This window comes from Anopheles gambiae, chromosome 2, assembly GCF_943734735.2.
Source record: "Anopheles gambiae chromosome 2, idAnoGambNW_F1_1, whole genome shotgun sequence".
Lineage (NCBI taxonomy): Eukaryota > Metazoa > Arthropoda > Insecta > Diptera > Culicidae > Anopheles > Anopheles gambiae.
The window spans coordinates 108,823,862-108,841,658 of record NC_064601.1 but is presented as its reverse complement, the minus strand read 5'-3'; the positions used below and the strand labels follow the sequence as shown (position 1 = coordinate 108,841,658).

The window sequence follows — 17,797 nt, the reverse complement described above, 5'->3', positions numbered from 1 at the left end:
GGCCGATCTTTTGCAGTGGGATAGCGAGAGCATATATAAAAGAGCATACCGCACATGTGGAGGGGGAGGACTACGGTTACTGCACCTTTCATGATTTGATATATCGGGTGACGTATCGTTAAAAATCAATCAATAAAGCAATCGTATAAATCGTGCACGATTACGTGAGCTGCGTGCGATTCCTGCCCGGGCTGCGATCACGCATTCCTCGATGGGAACGAGCGATCGGTTTTTCGGGAGTTGCAAGAATTAATTGCAACAGCAAATTGAATTTGAGCACTGTTTTGGTACACCGAAAGCAACCCAAGGATGTGAGTTGCATTGGTGTGGTGGGTGTTTGCAAATTACTATTGATAATGTCCTTTAAATGTGGAATGTTTCGACATGTGTCGAGCGATGGAATGAATTGCCAGAGAGTTTCGAGAGGTTTCGGTACCAAGAAGAAGAGCTGAATGGATTTATCATGGTAATGTCTTTTTAACAAACTTATAGTACTGTTGTTGAGGTATCAGTTTAGTCTCCCTGACTGTAAGTCTATAAGTTTGAAGTAATAGCACTATAATATATCGTTTGAAGACAGTGAGAAGCAATAGAAATGTGGGTAAACCTGTCATCAAACTAACGAAACGACACGAGATGATTTTTAAATAGATTTTTAAACTAATTTATAAGCACAGAAGAATCACAAATCATGCATAATAAGCTTACAGTTTCACCATGTAGATTTTTTTGTTGAGTTAGAATCAGCATTGTTAAGAATGCTAGTCTCGAAAGCCTATATAAGCCGGCATTTCCATGTAGGAGATCGTTCAAAGATTCAAGATTGATTCGTTCATGATTCAGAATTTTTCAAAGAATATTGACCCTTTTTTGCTATGAGAATCGTTTCATATCCATTGGAAATTGAAATCATGTAAGACAATCCTGTACAAATTGTTAAATTTCTGTCATACAAACTGCTACCGAAGCTTGTTGATAGCATACACAGCAGAACATGCTAAAGTCAACCCCTAAAAAAGATCAATTACGATCGAACATCAGAACCAAATAATTCACCTCCACATGGCCATAAATTAAACTCAGCTCGCTGAAATGAAATCATCCCGCTGAACATAACACCAAACACCAATTTTAAACGGTAAATAAATCCAGCACACTTCCACACCAGGTCCAGTTTTGGGTGCAAAGACCACAGGACACACTTTCCCCCCCTGCACACAAGGCGAAAACTCTCATCAAATCAACGGCAGCGTGTATCCCGCGGTGAGGATAAACAGCTATGGCAAATAAAAAAGCAAATTGCTTTACCCAAAAGCGGTACACCCGCACACACACACACTCACACATTAGGAGTCCGATATGATTGTCCTGCCCGTGCTGGACCGTGCTGGAGCTGGATCCGTTCATATGCGCATCGTCGCCGTTGATGGGAAGTGCAGAAACCGCTGACAACTGCTCTATTCACAGCTTCACCCTCCCTGGGCGAAGGACTTGGGAAAAAATCGAATCCGAGGAAGTCGTACGCTGTAGAAGTCAAACGGAAACGGAAGTCAGTAATCGATGTGGTGAGTAAGAGGGGAGGGGATCGAACGAATTAAGACGGGCGAGCCCCGTGCGAAGGGGAAGCGAAGCGGTACAAGCGAGCAATAAAAAATCTCATCCACATCATGTGCACAAAACCGGACCGGCATAGGAGATGGACCCGGGAACCCGGGTTGCAGCGAATAGCAAACGGGCGATGTAATAAAATTTCCCTTTGTCATCATACAAACTAATGACTTTGGGCACGCCTCTGAAAGTTTGGAAGCGAGCGTGGAAAACTCTCGCATTGTGCAGCCCTGTGTCTGATGTTATTTTGGGTGTGTATGTGTGTGTGTGTGTGTGTGTGACTGAGAGAATCGTCCTGGGGAAGCGATACGTTTCCTTCGGTTTTGAAGATGATCGAACGGCGGGTCTGCAGACCAAGGCGGGTTCATTTTCATGTTGGTTGTGTCGCATTTTTGCTTGGTACAAAAAAAGTTACAATATATCATTTTATTGAAATTATATTGAAAGTGTTGTGAAAAAGACATTTACTTTAGCTCGTTTTTTATATTGCAACCTTGTTTTGATTCAGTATAATGTTGATAAAATTAATTATTGTATCAAATTATACGAATAATTTGTTATTATCATGTTTACAATAGTTGTTATGCTTCGTTTTTCATCGTTTTATACCATCTTTTGTAAATTTAAGATTAAAATTACTACCTCGAGTTGTCTAGTTTATTCGTCTTGTTTATTTTCTAGTTCTATACTATAGTCTTTCCCCAAGTTATGCGAATTATGCGTTCTGGAGACTTTCGCGTATTTCGAATAGCACATTTTCAACCAAAATATTGTTGATAATTGGTTATTTTTTATTAATTTGAGTAGTTTTATGCACTCAATTACATATCATTTTTATTGCACATACATTTTTATTTTACTTAATACATATCGTACGGAAAATTCGATTATTTCTGTCATTTCAGAGATCTCAAACCTTCAACAATAATGCAATTTATTTTGCACTTAACAAATGTTGGAGAAATTTGTTCTGATTTGACATATGAACTGACAACATTAAAAATTAGCTTAACTCAAATTCACGTAACTCGAGTGTCGCGTAACTTGGGGAAAGATTGTACTACTATCTCTTGGTCATTGTTACATTTTAGGCCTGTTTATTACAGTTTAGGATATTATTTCAATATTTTACAGGGTTTTTTTCAATGACACTAATTCCCACAACCGTTTAATGATCGTTGGTTATTTCCCTTGCAATATGTTGTAAATGGAGTGAAACAGCCACTATTAACATAGTAGGTTGCTCTTCACTCTTACACATGACGAGGTGGCCGAGAGGTTAAGGCGTTGGACTGCTAATCCAATGTGCTCTGCACGCGTGGGTTCGAATCCCATCCTCGTCGAGCAGGAATGAGATATTCTTAGAGAGTTGTTCGCTCCTTTCACACTCTGTTCAATGATGTTTTTAATGGATCTTTTACCGAGTTACTTGAAAAGCTTCTTGTGTCATATCATTATAATAGATTCTATGTTTATTCTCATTTCCAAGAAAATAGCATAATTTTACAATAATAAACAATTATTATTATTTCTAGTCAATAATAATCTTGTTTTTTTTCATTTAGTTATTTTCTAGTTGTTTATTAATTCTATCGTTCGATCGTTTAACACAAATGAGTAAGAAATGATTACAACCTGTTAACGGTTTCTTTCGAATAAATCAATATTTTTATTACAAAATCTACATAGCGTTTTTACGATCACTTTATGCAAGAAATGTTAAACTCGGCACATAAATCATTCCATCACAGCTTATCAGAACTACCTGACAACATTCCTGCAGTGAAAAAAAAACAAACAAACAAACATCAAAGCACCGACCGACCGACCGGGTTCAGAATCGTTTGTTGGCTCGTGAGCATGATTAGCGAATGGCGACAGCATTAACAATTAATTCATTCAAACTAAATTCGAAATTCCTCGTGGCAGCTTGCATTTGTACGGTAGCAGGCATTAGGAGGCTAGCAGGGTATCATCCGCAATAGCTTAGCATCGCGACAAGCCTCGATTCATTCACGGTAATTAAACAATTCATTCCGCTGACGTTTGGTGAATGCTAATTGGTACATCGGCGTTCAAGCGTTTGGTCATTTTTGTCAATGAGATAGAAAATGTGCTGTTTGTGCGGTTTTTATTTTCGGTCTTCCTTATTCTTCATTTTGAGTGTGTGTGTAGCGACCGGAATGATTGTCGACGGATAATTCGCTCCCCGGTAGATGATCGATGGAATTCTAAGTAGGTATCCGCACCTTCATATTTGCTGCAAAACAGTCAATCTTAAGCCATTTGGGCAGAACGAAATGTCCACGCTCTGAGACTTGTTGGGAGCAGAAGGAAAACAGAAACCGATTGCAAACGTCGTCGCAATGTCTGGCCAAGGTTCCGAAGCTTGAGTGCTGACGAGTTGCTGAGTACAGTGGGAAAAATGCATTGCTAATGGAAAGGAAAGGAAAAGGGGAAAAGGCAAACAAAACGGCCATCATGTATATAAGCAGTTTGCCCCACGGAATACGGGGCACTGGACACGTTTCGACCACAAACATACACGGAGGTCCTAATCTTGTCCAGACATTTTTCGTTGTAATTTGGACAATAATGGTCACCTGATCGGGCCGACACGATACTTAGCGTGCGGTTCGGCGCAACACAAAGCGATGGGCGTTGGTGCGTGAGTTGGAAATGAAATTAATTATTTTCGGTTTGACAGATTGCTGAAAGGATGGGCAAGTCTGCAATCGGAAAACGGTTGCAATGGGAATTATATTTTAATTTTTATATATTTTTTTCCTACAGATTTATTAGCAGAATTGCAACTATAGCTGTTTTGACTGTTATTTTCTTTTTGAATGTCATGTTAACTGTTGTCATCTTAAAAATATCGACTCATAACAAGAAATTGTATTATACAGTGAAGGGTTGCGAAATTGTGTTTTACGGACGGTTTGCAAGGCTGTGAAACTGAAGAAAAAAATAGAGTTTTTAGTGCTATTTTATTTATTTTCTAAGGAGAGATTTATGATTGGAGTCTGATTTTCTTAACCTTGCTAGCATTAAGTCGTTATTTATAAATTTTGGCATTTTGACAGTTTGCATTAATATTAATATTAATAATTTTAAAACTGTAAATAGCTTTTTCTTCTGTAAATAGCTTCTGGATATCATGATAAATTCTCTACAAATTTGTGCAACTTAGAACATTTTTGTGACAATAAAAGAGAATTAAAAAAGTCTGTAATTTCAATGTTTTTAGAAAAAAAGTTGAAATATTATAGCTGAAATATTATAGAGCTGAGCTGATCATTTATATAGCGATCATTTATACTTTAATATACATACTAGCTTCAAATACTTCATTATATCTTTCGGGTTTGGCATATAGTAATATATTAAATAGCTTTAATAAAATTATAGCTTACGTGACTTGAATTCATAAATTTTAAGACAGGTTTGACAGGAGACAGGACAAATTGAAACCTTTGTGACAAAAATTGAAGTGAAAATAGCCAAATTTTCGCGCCAACAGTTGTTCACTAAATAAGCTCTGTGTTTTATCGAAATTTGTAGTGTTTGATGTAGTTCAGTTATTAAAATAATTCCAAACATTTGTCTATATCAGATATCTTATAAATTCTTCGTGAAGTTAACAAAATATGTGCAATAACAGCAATTGTTTAGAATTAATCTTAGAATAGGATATTATCTTGGTTGAATGCGATGAATAGCAAAAGATTAAACAAAGATGAATGAAATAATGTACAGTCTGTTGCCGAGGTTCGACGGTTCTCGACTTACGATAATTCGGAGATACACGGTTTTCCTAAATTTGATATCTGTCAAATCAGAACAATTTGCTCCGAGAATTGTCAAATGCAGAATAAATTGCTTTTCAGCCAAATCTATTTGAATCACTTAAAATCCATAAATATCAAAATTTTCTCTAATGAAACGTATTGAATAAATGGTTAAGTACATAAAAGTACTATATTTAATCGAATATGTCCATGTATTTTAGATGAAAAAATGTTATATTCGACATTGTACATGGACTCCTCAGTAACACATAAACCGTGTATCTCGGGAGCAGACTATATTTGCTCGTAACTAATATTTTACCCAATTCTATGAAGAATCACTATAAAAAGCACGACTCTTTAAATAAAAAAAGATGATTTTAAATGTTCTACCACGCTTCTCTAAGTAAATGCAATACTTCTGCAATATAGTAATGCGGAATTTGAAAACGAAACACAACTCAAGAGCTACTATGAAACCAACAAGAACACACAAATGCTACCGTAAAACGTTAGTGACTGCCTTGGCTTGCTTGCTTGCTTGCGTTAGCACAATTTCCCAAACTGACCGCCCAGTTTTTCGCAACCTTTCCCCCAAGTGCATCACAAGAAAGTGGACCAAACACCACATCAGACCTGCTTTTTTATCGTTCCGTTGCCATAAAAAAGGGGCGAATGGAGCATCACCCCAGACAGATGCTGCTCTGAAACACCCACAAATGGAAAGCATATTTTGTGCTGTGCACATGGTGGTGGTTGTTATGAAAGTAACAAAATGTAGCAACAATAGAATGGTCAGGAGAAAACGCTTTGGTGGGATGTTCCCTAGCGGGCAAAATGTGCGGGTTGTGTTGGGTTTATTGTTTGCGTTGAGTTTGTGGTAGTATGTTTAGCGATTACTAAGAAACAATACAGAAGCTTTGTTGCGAATGTTTTACAAATTGATAGATGGAATAATTTATAAATGCTAATTCAACATTAACCGAAAACGTATGAAATCATAAATTATTATACCCAACAAAGGTGGCAGGGGGGGCAAAAAAATGACGAAAGAATGCAAATTTCACTGCTCGCTTGCTCGGTCGTGATTGACGGATGTTTCTAATTGTGATGGCACATCCACTCAGCCACTCTTACAAAGCTCACTCTACCACAAACAAACGGCAATAATAGAAAGGATGTTTCCATTTTTCGCTTCGCACAAAGACACACACACACACGGTTGCTTCGGTTGGAAAAGCGCAACGAAACGAGACCAAAGTGTCCCGAGAAAAACCCGTTCCCGTTAACAAACGGCGTGGCGAAGTGTCACTCAACAGCCAACGGGGAAAATGAACTTGTCAACCGGTGCGCCATTTAGCGCCGAAGCTGATTGTTACACTGCTTTTGTTTAGTTGATTGACTATCATATCCTTTGCTGAAGGACTCCGTGGGGAATTATGACCGGAAAGGTATGTCGGAGGGTTCGTTTGAATGGAGGAAAACGTAGCTAAAATATGTAATTGTAAAATATAAATATGAATTGGTATACAAATAGAGCAAAACTGTAAAAATGTTGCTCTGTAAAAGTTAAAGTAAAGAAAATGCAACTATATAAAGAGTAAAAAGAAAATAGAGAAAGTAATGAATGAAACAAAACAAAACAGATAAAAAGTAGATTTACAAATACAAATTGGTAAACAAATAGAACAAAACTTTTAAAATGTTGTTCTGTAAAAGATAAAGTAAAGAAAATGCAATTATGTAAAGATTAAAAAAAGAAAAAGTAATGAATGAAACAAAACAAAATAGCTAAAAAGTAAATTTACAAATACAAAACACTTTATGATAAATGCTGTAAAATAAAGGAGAAAAACGTTCAAGTATGCAATGCTAAAGTAACGCACAAGTAAAAAAGATGATCCCGTGATGGATCAAACTCATACTCATTATCATCACCATCATCATAATCGTTCTCTATCATGTCCTTGATTATGCTCGGCATTACATGTTACTCAGAAGAGAGGAAAAAACCCGAAACAACCCAGACAAAACCAACAAAAAAGGGGGAAAACTCGAAGGAAACTCGAAGGACCGATCGGCGAATCTTGCCAGCGACGAACGTCGGTCGTTGGGCGCATCGGTGCACCGTGTCGCTGTGGCGGAAGCGGGGACCGTATGCGCGCGGTATGCTTCTCTAATTCATTTATCGTGTTATAATTTTTGAGAGGCGGAACCAACATGGAATGATATTCGCTATGCTTCGCGACGTGCCAAAGGGAGTGTAGATGATTAATATTTATTCCCTTTTCGCCATTGCCTTGGGCGGAGGCCAAACGGTTCGGGAGGGACGGGCGGGTACTGGGCTAACCGGGGTATGCTAAGTAGGAAAATCGGTGCTTAAAACTACGGGACATTTGACACAACGTTTGAAGCGGTTAGTTGTGGGTAAGTTTAGGTAAATTAAGTTTTTTTCGTTAAATAAAACGGTTCATTTCATATGGAAAGTACACTACTACTACTTATAAGTTGCTACATTTCGATGTAAAATAATAATTTCATGTTGTTTAGCAGTGAAAATTCCTTCTCATTTCCCACTGTGCAGCCAGAGCCACTGCCCTCTTTGCAAATCATCACCGAACAACACCATTTTATGGCACGATTTCGCTCGTTTCGGTTCGTTTCCGTACTCACAAATCACTTCACAAACAAATAGAAACCGAACAGCAAGCATCCTTCCCTGCTCGATGATTTGTTTTGCTGCCGTTGTTGAAATACTGCGTGTGTGTGAGTGAGTTCTCTTCTTCACTTGTCCATAATTTGCAGCTAGATCCTCTCCTACCATCCTCAGCAAATCTCCCTACCGCGCAAAACGTTTGCTCAAAACGATGAGTTTCGCATAATTATTGCCCGTCAGCCATGTACATCATCATCATCATCCTCATCGTCGTCGTCGTTGTGGCTGTTGTTGTTGTTGTTGCCATCGTAAGCAAAAGTAGCGAACAGTTTTGCAACAGTACTGCAAACCACAATGAAGAGGATAATGCTTCTCATCCCGCGGGTTTAGCGAGTGACATGATAAATCGAAAACCATCACCATACTCCACCATCCAGCGAAAGAGTTCCGGACGATTACGGTAGTGCGGCCGTAAAATGGTGCGCATTTCCGCCAACGGTGGTTGTTTTGCTAACTGCTGGCCGCGGGGATGGAGCTGTGATCGGTAGTGAAGGAAGTTTATGAATAATGTAGTGATGGTGTAAGTGGAAAAGGAAACGTTTTTCTAGTCACTGCGCTGGATCGATTTGGTTGCATTTGTGGAACAAGTTTATAGTCTGTTTTGTATAATATTTAATAGGATAGTTTAGTTTAATTTGTGTATTCATCGTTCAAGAGACTAGATAGCATTAACACAACATGGTGCTATTTGATTAATGTGGTTGACTAAAAGAAAAAAAATGATCAACAGCCAAAGTAGGCATTGAAAACCTGTATAGCGATATCGACCTGATCACGAGATCTCTAGTGATCATACATTTGATGCCTATAGGACTTATAAGAATAGGACTTAATTTGAGTGACTCTTTTTGTGACTTGAACTTCTTTTTACAACTTGCTAGGACTTTAAGTCTTCTTGTTAAGTCATTCGTGATACTGGTACACTTGGAATGATAGCAGTTTGTGGCGGATTAATACGAGTAGTGCGCAAATGGAGTAGTAATGGGAAAAATGAAGTTCAGAATCGATTCCGACTAGCTCCGCAGTTTTCTGGAATCGATTCCGGATATTAGGTTCGGAATCAGTTTCCGGAATCGAATCCGAAATCGGCACCGGAATCGGAATCGGCTCCGGAATCGGAATCGGCTCTGGAATCGGGTCAGGAATCAACTCCGGAATCAACTCTGGAATCGATTCCAGCATCGGAATCGGCTCCAGAATTGATTCCGAACATAAAATCGGACTAGAATGACCACTGGAATGATGCGTCGAGCGACAAGTTTATTGAGGAATTCGAAACCAGAAAAGGATTGAGAATCAAAATAAATTGGGAGCGCTTGGTGGGTTCCTTGTCTCGGGGTTCTCGAGGCTTCGGGGCCGCCTAGTTTGCGTAGTGCTTCAACCGCACTTGGTTGGTGGGAAATTCGCTCTATTCTGCACAGTTTCATAGCTGGCGATGCTATATATGACGCTCCAGCACAATGTGAAGGACCAGATAAACTCTTTACACATTTAACATTTAATGTCACTGAAGGGGCAATACAATCTTTAAATAATACCTATAAATAGAAAACAAATCGATCTGTTTCTGTTGATGGTTTATTCACTACATACACTGCTAACATAACTTTATATGTATATATTTATAATTCCATATGTATAGATTGATATGTTTTACTCAACTACGATAACAATGGCCCTAATGATTTCCTTTCGTATGCTTTTTGTTCGTTTACACAGTAGCTTAACCAGAAAACGATCTGTGCTAGAAGAGGGATTCGAGTAAATTAAATGAGGGAGAGTAAAGAAACTCGCTAGAGTCTGGATATCGCGGGCAAAGGTTTCTATACTGCATACGTACCTATCAAACTAGTACTACGTGTATTATTGCATACCGCTTTATAGCCTAAGTGTAATGGTTCGTATTATTTCTGTCACAGTACGTAATGGTGATCGTGATGGGATGTTTCGCTTTCGAGTTTGACAGAGTTAGAAGAAGAAAAAAACAGGAAGATATATTACAATAATAACGAGAAAGAGTGTTAAGGGAGAAAGAAACATAGTCAACAAAACACAGTGAATGACAAAATGGCATTAAATTGATCACAATTCACAAAACAATTACTCCACGAAGCGAGTGCTTAAGCAACCAAATGTTGCAACAAAGCAAAAAGAAACGGTACACACGTAACAAATTTAACAAAAACATATCCAAACAATCTCTCTCCTTCTGTCTCTTTCTCGCACACAAATTCACTAAGGAGTCAACAGTTCTTTAAGCGTTTTAAGTTAAAAGAAAGATGATTTTTACGTCTGTAAAACCCGTCGCTACCAACCTCCCATCACGACATATTCATCGCTTCATACACCACCATCATACCTATTTGTTCTAATGCACCAATTGATTCACGTTTAATCGGGAAAGGTAGAGGGAGTTAGGAAACATAAAGCAAAATGCGAACAACAAAACCGGACAAAAGGATTGGAATGTTCCGATAAGGATTATTTTACCACACATCCAATGGAAGCGATCGGCACGCCGACGCTGCGATTTGAAGCGTTTGTAGCGTTAGTGGTTTTAACGGATTAAAAGTAAATATAAATTAAACTATCTGTTTGTAGGTGTAGGATAAATCTGTTATTTTTTCTTCTCTTCCCTATTGCTAACATGCGCTCGTTGCACTGCGTAGAACGGTTTGATAATGGAATATAACAGTTTTACGATCACTTTTTAACGCTTCGGGGGAGATTCTGTTCTGGGAGATGATCGTTAATGGAATCTCTTCAATCACAACGGAAAAACAGAAAACAGTACAGTACAGAAGGAATAGATAATGTGTATGTGTGTTTCTGTGTATGACCTTACTTAAAGGAGTACCGTACAATTACTATAACAAATTACAATTCATTTTCCTCTTTGCTTGGCTTCGCGTTTGCAAAACAAAATGTTACATGCTTCTGCTTTACAACAAAACAAAAATTAAACAAAAAAGAAAAACCACGCAACGCGACGCATTGGACACTTTCTGGATCGGCCCAGAGCTCGGGACGATCAGCGTACTGCGTGTAGACGGTCGAATTTTGGGGCTGCTTTGCTTGACGAACGTACCGCACTAGTAGCGATCAGCTGGCCAGGGTATGCAGGACTTTACTTCTTTAGCGGATCGAACGTATCCAGCACATCGTCGGAGCTAAAGAAACCGTTCTTGGTCGTCTGTTGGTGGATGAGATAGTAAAGCAGAAAGTCTATGTTAGTTGTCTTGTAGTTGTACACTTTTTGTAGGTTAAACTATATTGCTAACGATACACGCACACACGACAAGTTTGATCGGAACATAAAACACTCCAGAAGACGGATGAACAGTGGACGTGGACAGTAGGACAACACTGTGACGATGAACAGCGATCGAGACAACTCAGCACAACAGCACAAATAATGATCATAAACAAAACTTTTGTGTTAGACAGACTGGTATTAGAAGGAGCCAACAGAAGCCAACTGATGTGAAAAGCTTCAACCCAACATGGACATTATCATTACTACGACACAGACGACGATCGAGAACAGTGTTAAGACATCCAGTGTTAAGACAACGATGCGCAGCGATCACCGCTTGTTACCTTCATCTCGGGCTGCAGCAGCGCGGGCCCACCGGCCCGGCGCAACCGAGCGCCACCACTGTTAGCATCAACGACGCTACCGCCACCGATGGATTTGAGCGACCCGAGCGATGGTTTGTGGAGCGAACGGTCCTGCAGCAACGAGGACTGGCGCTTCACGTTGCGACTGTTGGCGCTTAAATCTCTCTTGAACTCGTTAAAAGCCGATAAAGCAAAATCTTCAAACAGTGCCTCGGAAGCGCCGGCCAGCTCGTGCGCCTGACCGGATGTGCATGCGATGACGGATGAATTGGGGTTAGTAGTACCGGTGCTGTCGGATGCAAGGGCCGCCGGGGCCGTCTTGTTAGCACTGTGCGTCACCTCGCACTCATCCGCCGCATCGAACGAGGCGGAGTGTGTGACCGTACCGGTGTTAGTGGTTAACCGTTCCTTGTCGCCCGTCGCGTTCTTGAACACGTCGTACGCGGCGGCCTTGTGCTGCACGGCCGCCAGCGGATTGCTGCGAATGGCCGCGGCGAAGGGATTCAATTTTGAGGCCAAATTAGCAGCGGTAGTTCCTGTGCTGCTGGTGGTGGTGGTGGTGGTGGTGCTTCCCTGCAATGCGCTTGCACCATTGCACCCATCACCGTAGGCAAGGATCGAATCGAGATGGTAGGAATTTTTGCTCAAAACGTTCACCTCTTGCGAGAACGGACCGAAGCCTGATTGGGTGCTGGCCGAGCTGTTGGCAAAGGAGGAACTGTCTTCCAATGCTGCTGTCTGGGAGTCCTGTCCGGGGAGTTAGTAAAGGAGCGTTAGCGAGTAGTTACGCTGGAATAGGGGGGAGAATTTTTGTACGTGTTCCTGTCGCAATGCAACTCGGCGGTACGTTCCGTAGCTTTTTCCTACAAAAAATGAAGACAATCGGCGCGAAAGCACCCGACACTTACATCATTGCCCTGCGGATTGAATGGGGCCGATCCGAACAGGTCCTGATATGCGCTCGTACCATTGGTGGTTCCATTGGTCTGTGGTACCGTTCGCCGTGGTGCCGACTTTGCCGGTGGAGGAGCCACTAGAAGTAGAATACGGGATTGTAGAAATCAAACTAAAGTTCCACCTTTCCCAAGCTCAGTGGCGGGTTTAACGGTAAGCGGACTGGGCGGCCGTCAGGGCGTTAGATGGTTAGCAGATAATTGGGATAGTACTAGATAGATAGAGTACTTCCGTGAGGGGCCACTTGGGCAATAGATGATGGGGCCCTGTGACCGAGAAACCCTTAGAACCTCACCATCCATGTACAGGAGGCCTCAACTCTTCGTACCGCTTAGGGCCTCCGACACTCTAAACCCGCCACTGCTCAAGCTGTTCGACTAGCCACTTACACATTGGAGGAGGGCTGTTCGGAGCACCGAAACCATTGGTGACGGCACCGTTGCCGTTGGTGAAACCATTGTTGTGCCCATTGTTGGTGACGCTGCCAAAGAGCTGCTGGCCAAGGGTGGCACTGGTTGGCTTCGGCGGCTCGAAACCGAACAGATCATTGCTGATCTTGTTGCCACCGCCCGTAGAGATGCTGGTGTCGGTGTCGGGCGCCCGAGGATCAAAGTCACTGTCAGAGTCGGAGTTGAGCAGCAATCCCTCGAGCTTGGTGCCGACCGATGGCTTGAACGCTTCCAGCGTGTTGTTTATCTGGAGGAGAATCAACAAGGTTGTGGTTATGATTGTAATTACTGATGATCTTCATGCGATCGTCGTCTTACCTGATTCTGAATACCGTTTCTCGGAGGTACGATCGGTGCAAAGTGTTTTGGTGACGTTTCGATCAACAGCTGATCATCATTGTTCGGTAACGAGACATCAATTCCTAAAAAAACAGCAATTAACATTAAATTCTGCAACTTTGATTTGTGCTACTTCTAATCATACCCAAGTCTGGCGTCTTGGTGCCATTCACATTGTGGTTGTTGCTGTTGATGTTGTTATTATTGCTGGTGTAGTTATTATGGCCATCGACACCATTCTCTAGCGCCGGCACATCGCAAATATCCCGGATGCCCATCTTCAGCAGCAGCTTGTCCAGGTCCGATTTCGAGACCAGCTCGGACAGATCGCGCAGCCGTTGTCGGTAGGCGGCGATCGTGTGTTCCAGCTGCTTCTTCTGGGCCAGCAGTTTGACCGACTCGAGCGATTTGCCACTGTCGCTAACGTAGCGCCTGGGAATTTAGAAAGGCATTGAGTTGGTAAAAGGAGAATGTGTTTCATTGCAAGAATTTGCACTCACCTGTAGGCAAGATCGAATGCCTGCCCGATCGTCAGCGTAATGTCCGACGCTAGCTTGTTGGAGATGAACACGAAACACTCGTGCCGATCCTCGGTACCGTTGCTGGTGGTCGAGTTGTTCGAGCTGTTCGTATCATCGCCGGAAGAGGCGATAGAGGACGTCGGCGTTGCACCCGTGCCCGTTTTAGCGATGAAGCTGAAGAACTTCTTCACGCCCTTCTCGTCCGCACAGTAGGATATTTTGTGCAGCGGAAACTGGTGCATAATGGTCAGCGATCGCGGTTCCTGCAGGAATGATCAAGAAGCAGCCGTTTAATTTATCAGTTTAAGGTGGTGGGGTTTGCCGTTAAGATTTCATTCACTCCACTACCATCACCTACCTGTATTGCTACGCCGTCCACACTGATGGTGATTTCGACCTTTTTTGTCTTTACATTGCCACCGCCCTCGGCTTTCTTCATCTGCTGTGTGAACTGCAGCCTCCGGATGGCTTCCTTGACGACCTCGATGCCCTTCGGCTGCTCCACGGGAGTACTGCCGAGGTACTGCAAACAGAACAGAAAACAGTCAGTTGGAAGGTAGTTGCAGCCTGGTGCAGCCACATAAAGGCGTTCCACTTACTTTGACTAGATAGGCGACGTGCCCGTTGACGAGCACGTCTGGCGCGTGCAACCAGTTGCGGCCGTTTTTTGTGTTCTTGGCATCGTTTCCATTTTGGTTGGAGTTGGAGTTCTGCTTGTTCCAGAACATCAGCGTAGAAGCCATGGTGGACTGGGGGCAGGGGGCAGGGGCACCGTTTGCGCGTTCGTTGCGGGTTTTGTTTCCTCCGGAGTGGAACCGACAGGCCGTGGACCTTCCCTGCTGCGCACTAGAAGCTAATACCCCAGAACAGGCCCGTTCACTGTCCGCCGCGACACTGATCTCTGCAATGAGGCACAAGCGTAAAGGGAAGTTAAACGGGACTGTGACTGCTGGTTCTGTTGTTGTTGTTATTGTTGTTGTTCCGTAATTAGCTACAGCATGATAAGCAATAACCACACAATGACGACACTTATGTATGCAAGATTGCGTGCGTATATCGGGACTTCGGGGAGGAAAGAACGCAGTACGCGTCAAGTGCTGCAACAAAGTGCCCTTAGCTTGGAACGTCATCCCCGCCACTGTGCTGTTCTGCTAGCTCTTCCAGCACAGCGCAGCGGAGGCTGTGACTTCGTTTCCTATTGCGATAAAAAAAACCACACTATCGCAACTGGAAGCGCCAGTCGTCGCGACCGACTTGGGCGTTCAACGGCAATCGAACAGGACTCAAATTACAACCCATTACTTCGTAAACAACCGGGCCGCAGCAGCAGCATCACGATGCTGGTGCGTCATAGTGTTTTTAGTCTTCTCTAGTCCCTCTAACCCCTCCCCCCCCCTCTCCGCTTGAGGCACCAACGATGGAGACCGATCGATCGTATTACCGCTCTGCCGGATGTCATCAATTGTTGCGGGTTCTGGTTTTTGTTCTCAAGGCTTTTTGTGCTGGCTTTTGCTTGTGCGGTGGTTGAAGGGTGCGGTGTTTAACCATTCTGATCGCGGCCTGGAACGATAAGTTTTACATCCTCCCCGATGCGCGCATGTTAATGAGGCGTCCATACGGGGAGTTGGGAAAATCCACGTACCAATAGTGGGGCTGTTTCTTGTCGTTACTGTTGTGATAAGACACGTTGACTGTTGGTGCAGGCGTTAGAATTGCTTAGATGCATAAGAAAAAAGTGGTAATTGGAAGCGGCTAAGACCACGGAAATAAAGGGATGATAATTTGAAGTGATCTTCGCACACAAGACATCATAATTGCATGAAGATTGTGAAGATTCTACTCAGAGTAAAATTGTAGATTGAAGTAGGCAAGCTACTGAACCATTAAATGATCAAAACAAAGTCCACCAAGACCGCAACCTACGTCAAGATCAATCGTTGATCATCTTGGATCGTACCGTGCACTGATCAAATGTACCTTGTATCTCCACGTTTTACAATGTACACAACTTTCAGCTGTCATTTCAACAAAGAACCATTCTACCTTTTAACTCTATCACACTTTACTATGCAGCTCATTCCTTTGCTCAATAACTTCCTTTATGAGCACAGTGCCCTCGCGCTTACAAGCGGTCGCGGGAAGGCGTTTGTGTTTTTGTCTGCTTGTCTTGTCACAGTCTGTGGTGCAGAGCAGCACGCACGTCATCAATACTACGCACGTCTCCAGCAAAGTGCGCGATAAAAAAAACAGTTATCTTTGAAAGGTAAAGATCTTCACCCTTGGGTAATAACGGCTAGAAAGGGTGACAACAGAAACCGACGAGGGTGTGCCTTGGTGGTAGGATCTTCCGCAGGTTATGTTATGTTTGATGCATATGTTACTAAACAAAATCTTTCCTTGTTCAATTTATCAGTATGTAGGCTTTTGTGGATCGCAAAAAGTCAGATAATAACCGCAGCTTGGATTTGCATTATATGCTTTATTTATTATTTTTATGACATGAAAATGATTAAATAGTTTTCAAAACAAAGGATTATTACCACCATCGAAGAATAATGTAACAATCATCTACGAATAAAAATCCATTTTGCCATACACCCAAAGAAATGCGTCCAATCGTCAGCGTTACTTCAACCCGCGGCGAATGGTCACGGTCATCAAATTAACTGTGGCCGAACGAAGACGAATGCCACACGGTGTTGCAACAGCCCGCGAGTGCATTTGGCAAGCAGCAGCTGACTAACGAAACTCGAGCACTATATAGCGGTTACCTCAATTCCGGTGCATTTTCCACCCACCCGGGCATTCGTTTGGCATTGGATTTCACCTCTCGATCAGATATGGCCGAAAAGACCGTACCAAAACGGGGGAGAAAGAGTGGACTGCAGGTTATGACAGCAGTTTGTGGGCAAACCGTACAGCGCTACCGTTTCGGCTCAAGGTTACCGTGGGGGGGGGGGGACCGAAACACCGATTGCAGTAATTATAAACCTCAAAATCAAACTCGGATAATAATGGGGGAGAGGAAATATTTCATTTCGATTGGGTGATGCGAGTTGGTTATGCTGAATCCGAGCCCAGCATCGTGGTTCAATTGTGTGGCGTCAAAGCAACACCTACAACGGATCTTGCAATATAAGATCATTCCACAAAAACACGGTTTTGTCTGACCAAACTTCGGTTCGATGCTCTTTCAAGCTGTCCGGCCAGTGTGACTGTAACACTAATTTGCTAATTTGGTAGCCGAATTCAAGAGCACAGAGGTAGTGACACAGTGGCATAGTGTTGGGATCAATAAACCATTGGGTTTTAATTGGATTGGAGGTGTTACAAGTACCAGTGATCGCATTTTTTGATCAAATATAGCAAACATATGTATGAAACTGACTGAAAGGTTAAAAATTTGACATCTTTCTGTGAAAATTTGCAAATATCTGATAATATGACAATTAAATTGATCAAAAGGAGGCTAATAAGATCATCTTTAGGATCATATCCTTTACTGTGCTACCAAACAAAGGATCGCAAACACCTCTTCAACTCTCGATAAAGAAACTCATAGCACTAACATCATCCACCAAAAAAGTCTTTGCCTCGGAGACGATTTATTAGAAAGTGTTTCGTTTCGTAATCCCGGATGCGTTCCCGGAGGCGGCCATTCACGATCATCGATCGCTCGTTGTCAAATTGTCAAAATCAGGTACCAGGCGTATGCAAATCGTTGTACCAAATATTATGGCGGACACGAAACAAAAAAAAAGGTGGTATCGATCGAAAGCAACGGTGATGACGCGTTGT

The 17,797-nt window shown here is 42.2% G+C and overlaps 1 protein-coding gene and 1 non-coding gene across 4 annotated transcripts in view; one reads left to right on the top strand and one right to left on the bottom strand.

Moving 5' to 3' along the window:
* The first annotated feature begins 2,869 nt into the window (after positions 1–2,869).
* Trnas-gcu (transfer RNA serine (anticodon GCU)) lies at positions 2,870–2,951 on the top strand. Its single transcript has one exon. It is a non-coding gene; the product is annotated as a tRNA-Ser (tRNA).
* A 6,724-nt stretch (positions 2,952–9,675) lies between these two features.
* Positions 9,676–17,797, bottom strand: part of LOC1270161 (PTB domain-containing adapter protein ced-6) — a 29,355-nt gene continuing 21,233 nt past the window's right edge. For all 3 annotated transcript variants that reach the window (XM_061646793.1, XM_061646794.1, XM_061646795.1), the window contains exons 3-11: positions 14,599–14,900; positions 14,358–14,522; positions 13,979–14,262; positions 13,624–13,910; positions 13,458–13,561; positions 13,080–13,386; positions 12,645–12,769; positions 11,716–12,483; positions 9,676–11,308 (exon numbers count right to left, since the gene is read on the bottom strand). In XM_061646793.1, the coding sequence (XP_061502777.1) occupies positions 11,243–11,308; positions 11,716–12,483; positions 12,645–12,769; positions 13,080–13,386; positions 13,458–13,561; positions 13,624–13,910; positions 13,979–14,262; positions 14,358–14,522; positions 14,599–14,742 (2,250 nt within the window). In that variant the 5' untranslated portion in view covers positions 14,743–14,900 and the 3' untranslated portion in view covers positions 9,676–11,242. The remainder of the gene's footprint in view (positions 11,309–11,715; positions 12,484–12,644; positions 12,770–13,079; positions 13,387–13,457; positions 13,562–13,623; positions 13,911–13,978; positions 14,263–14,357; positions 14,523–14,598; positions 14,901–17,797) is intronic.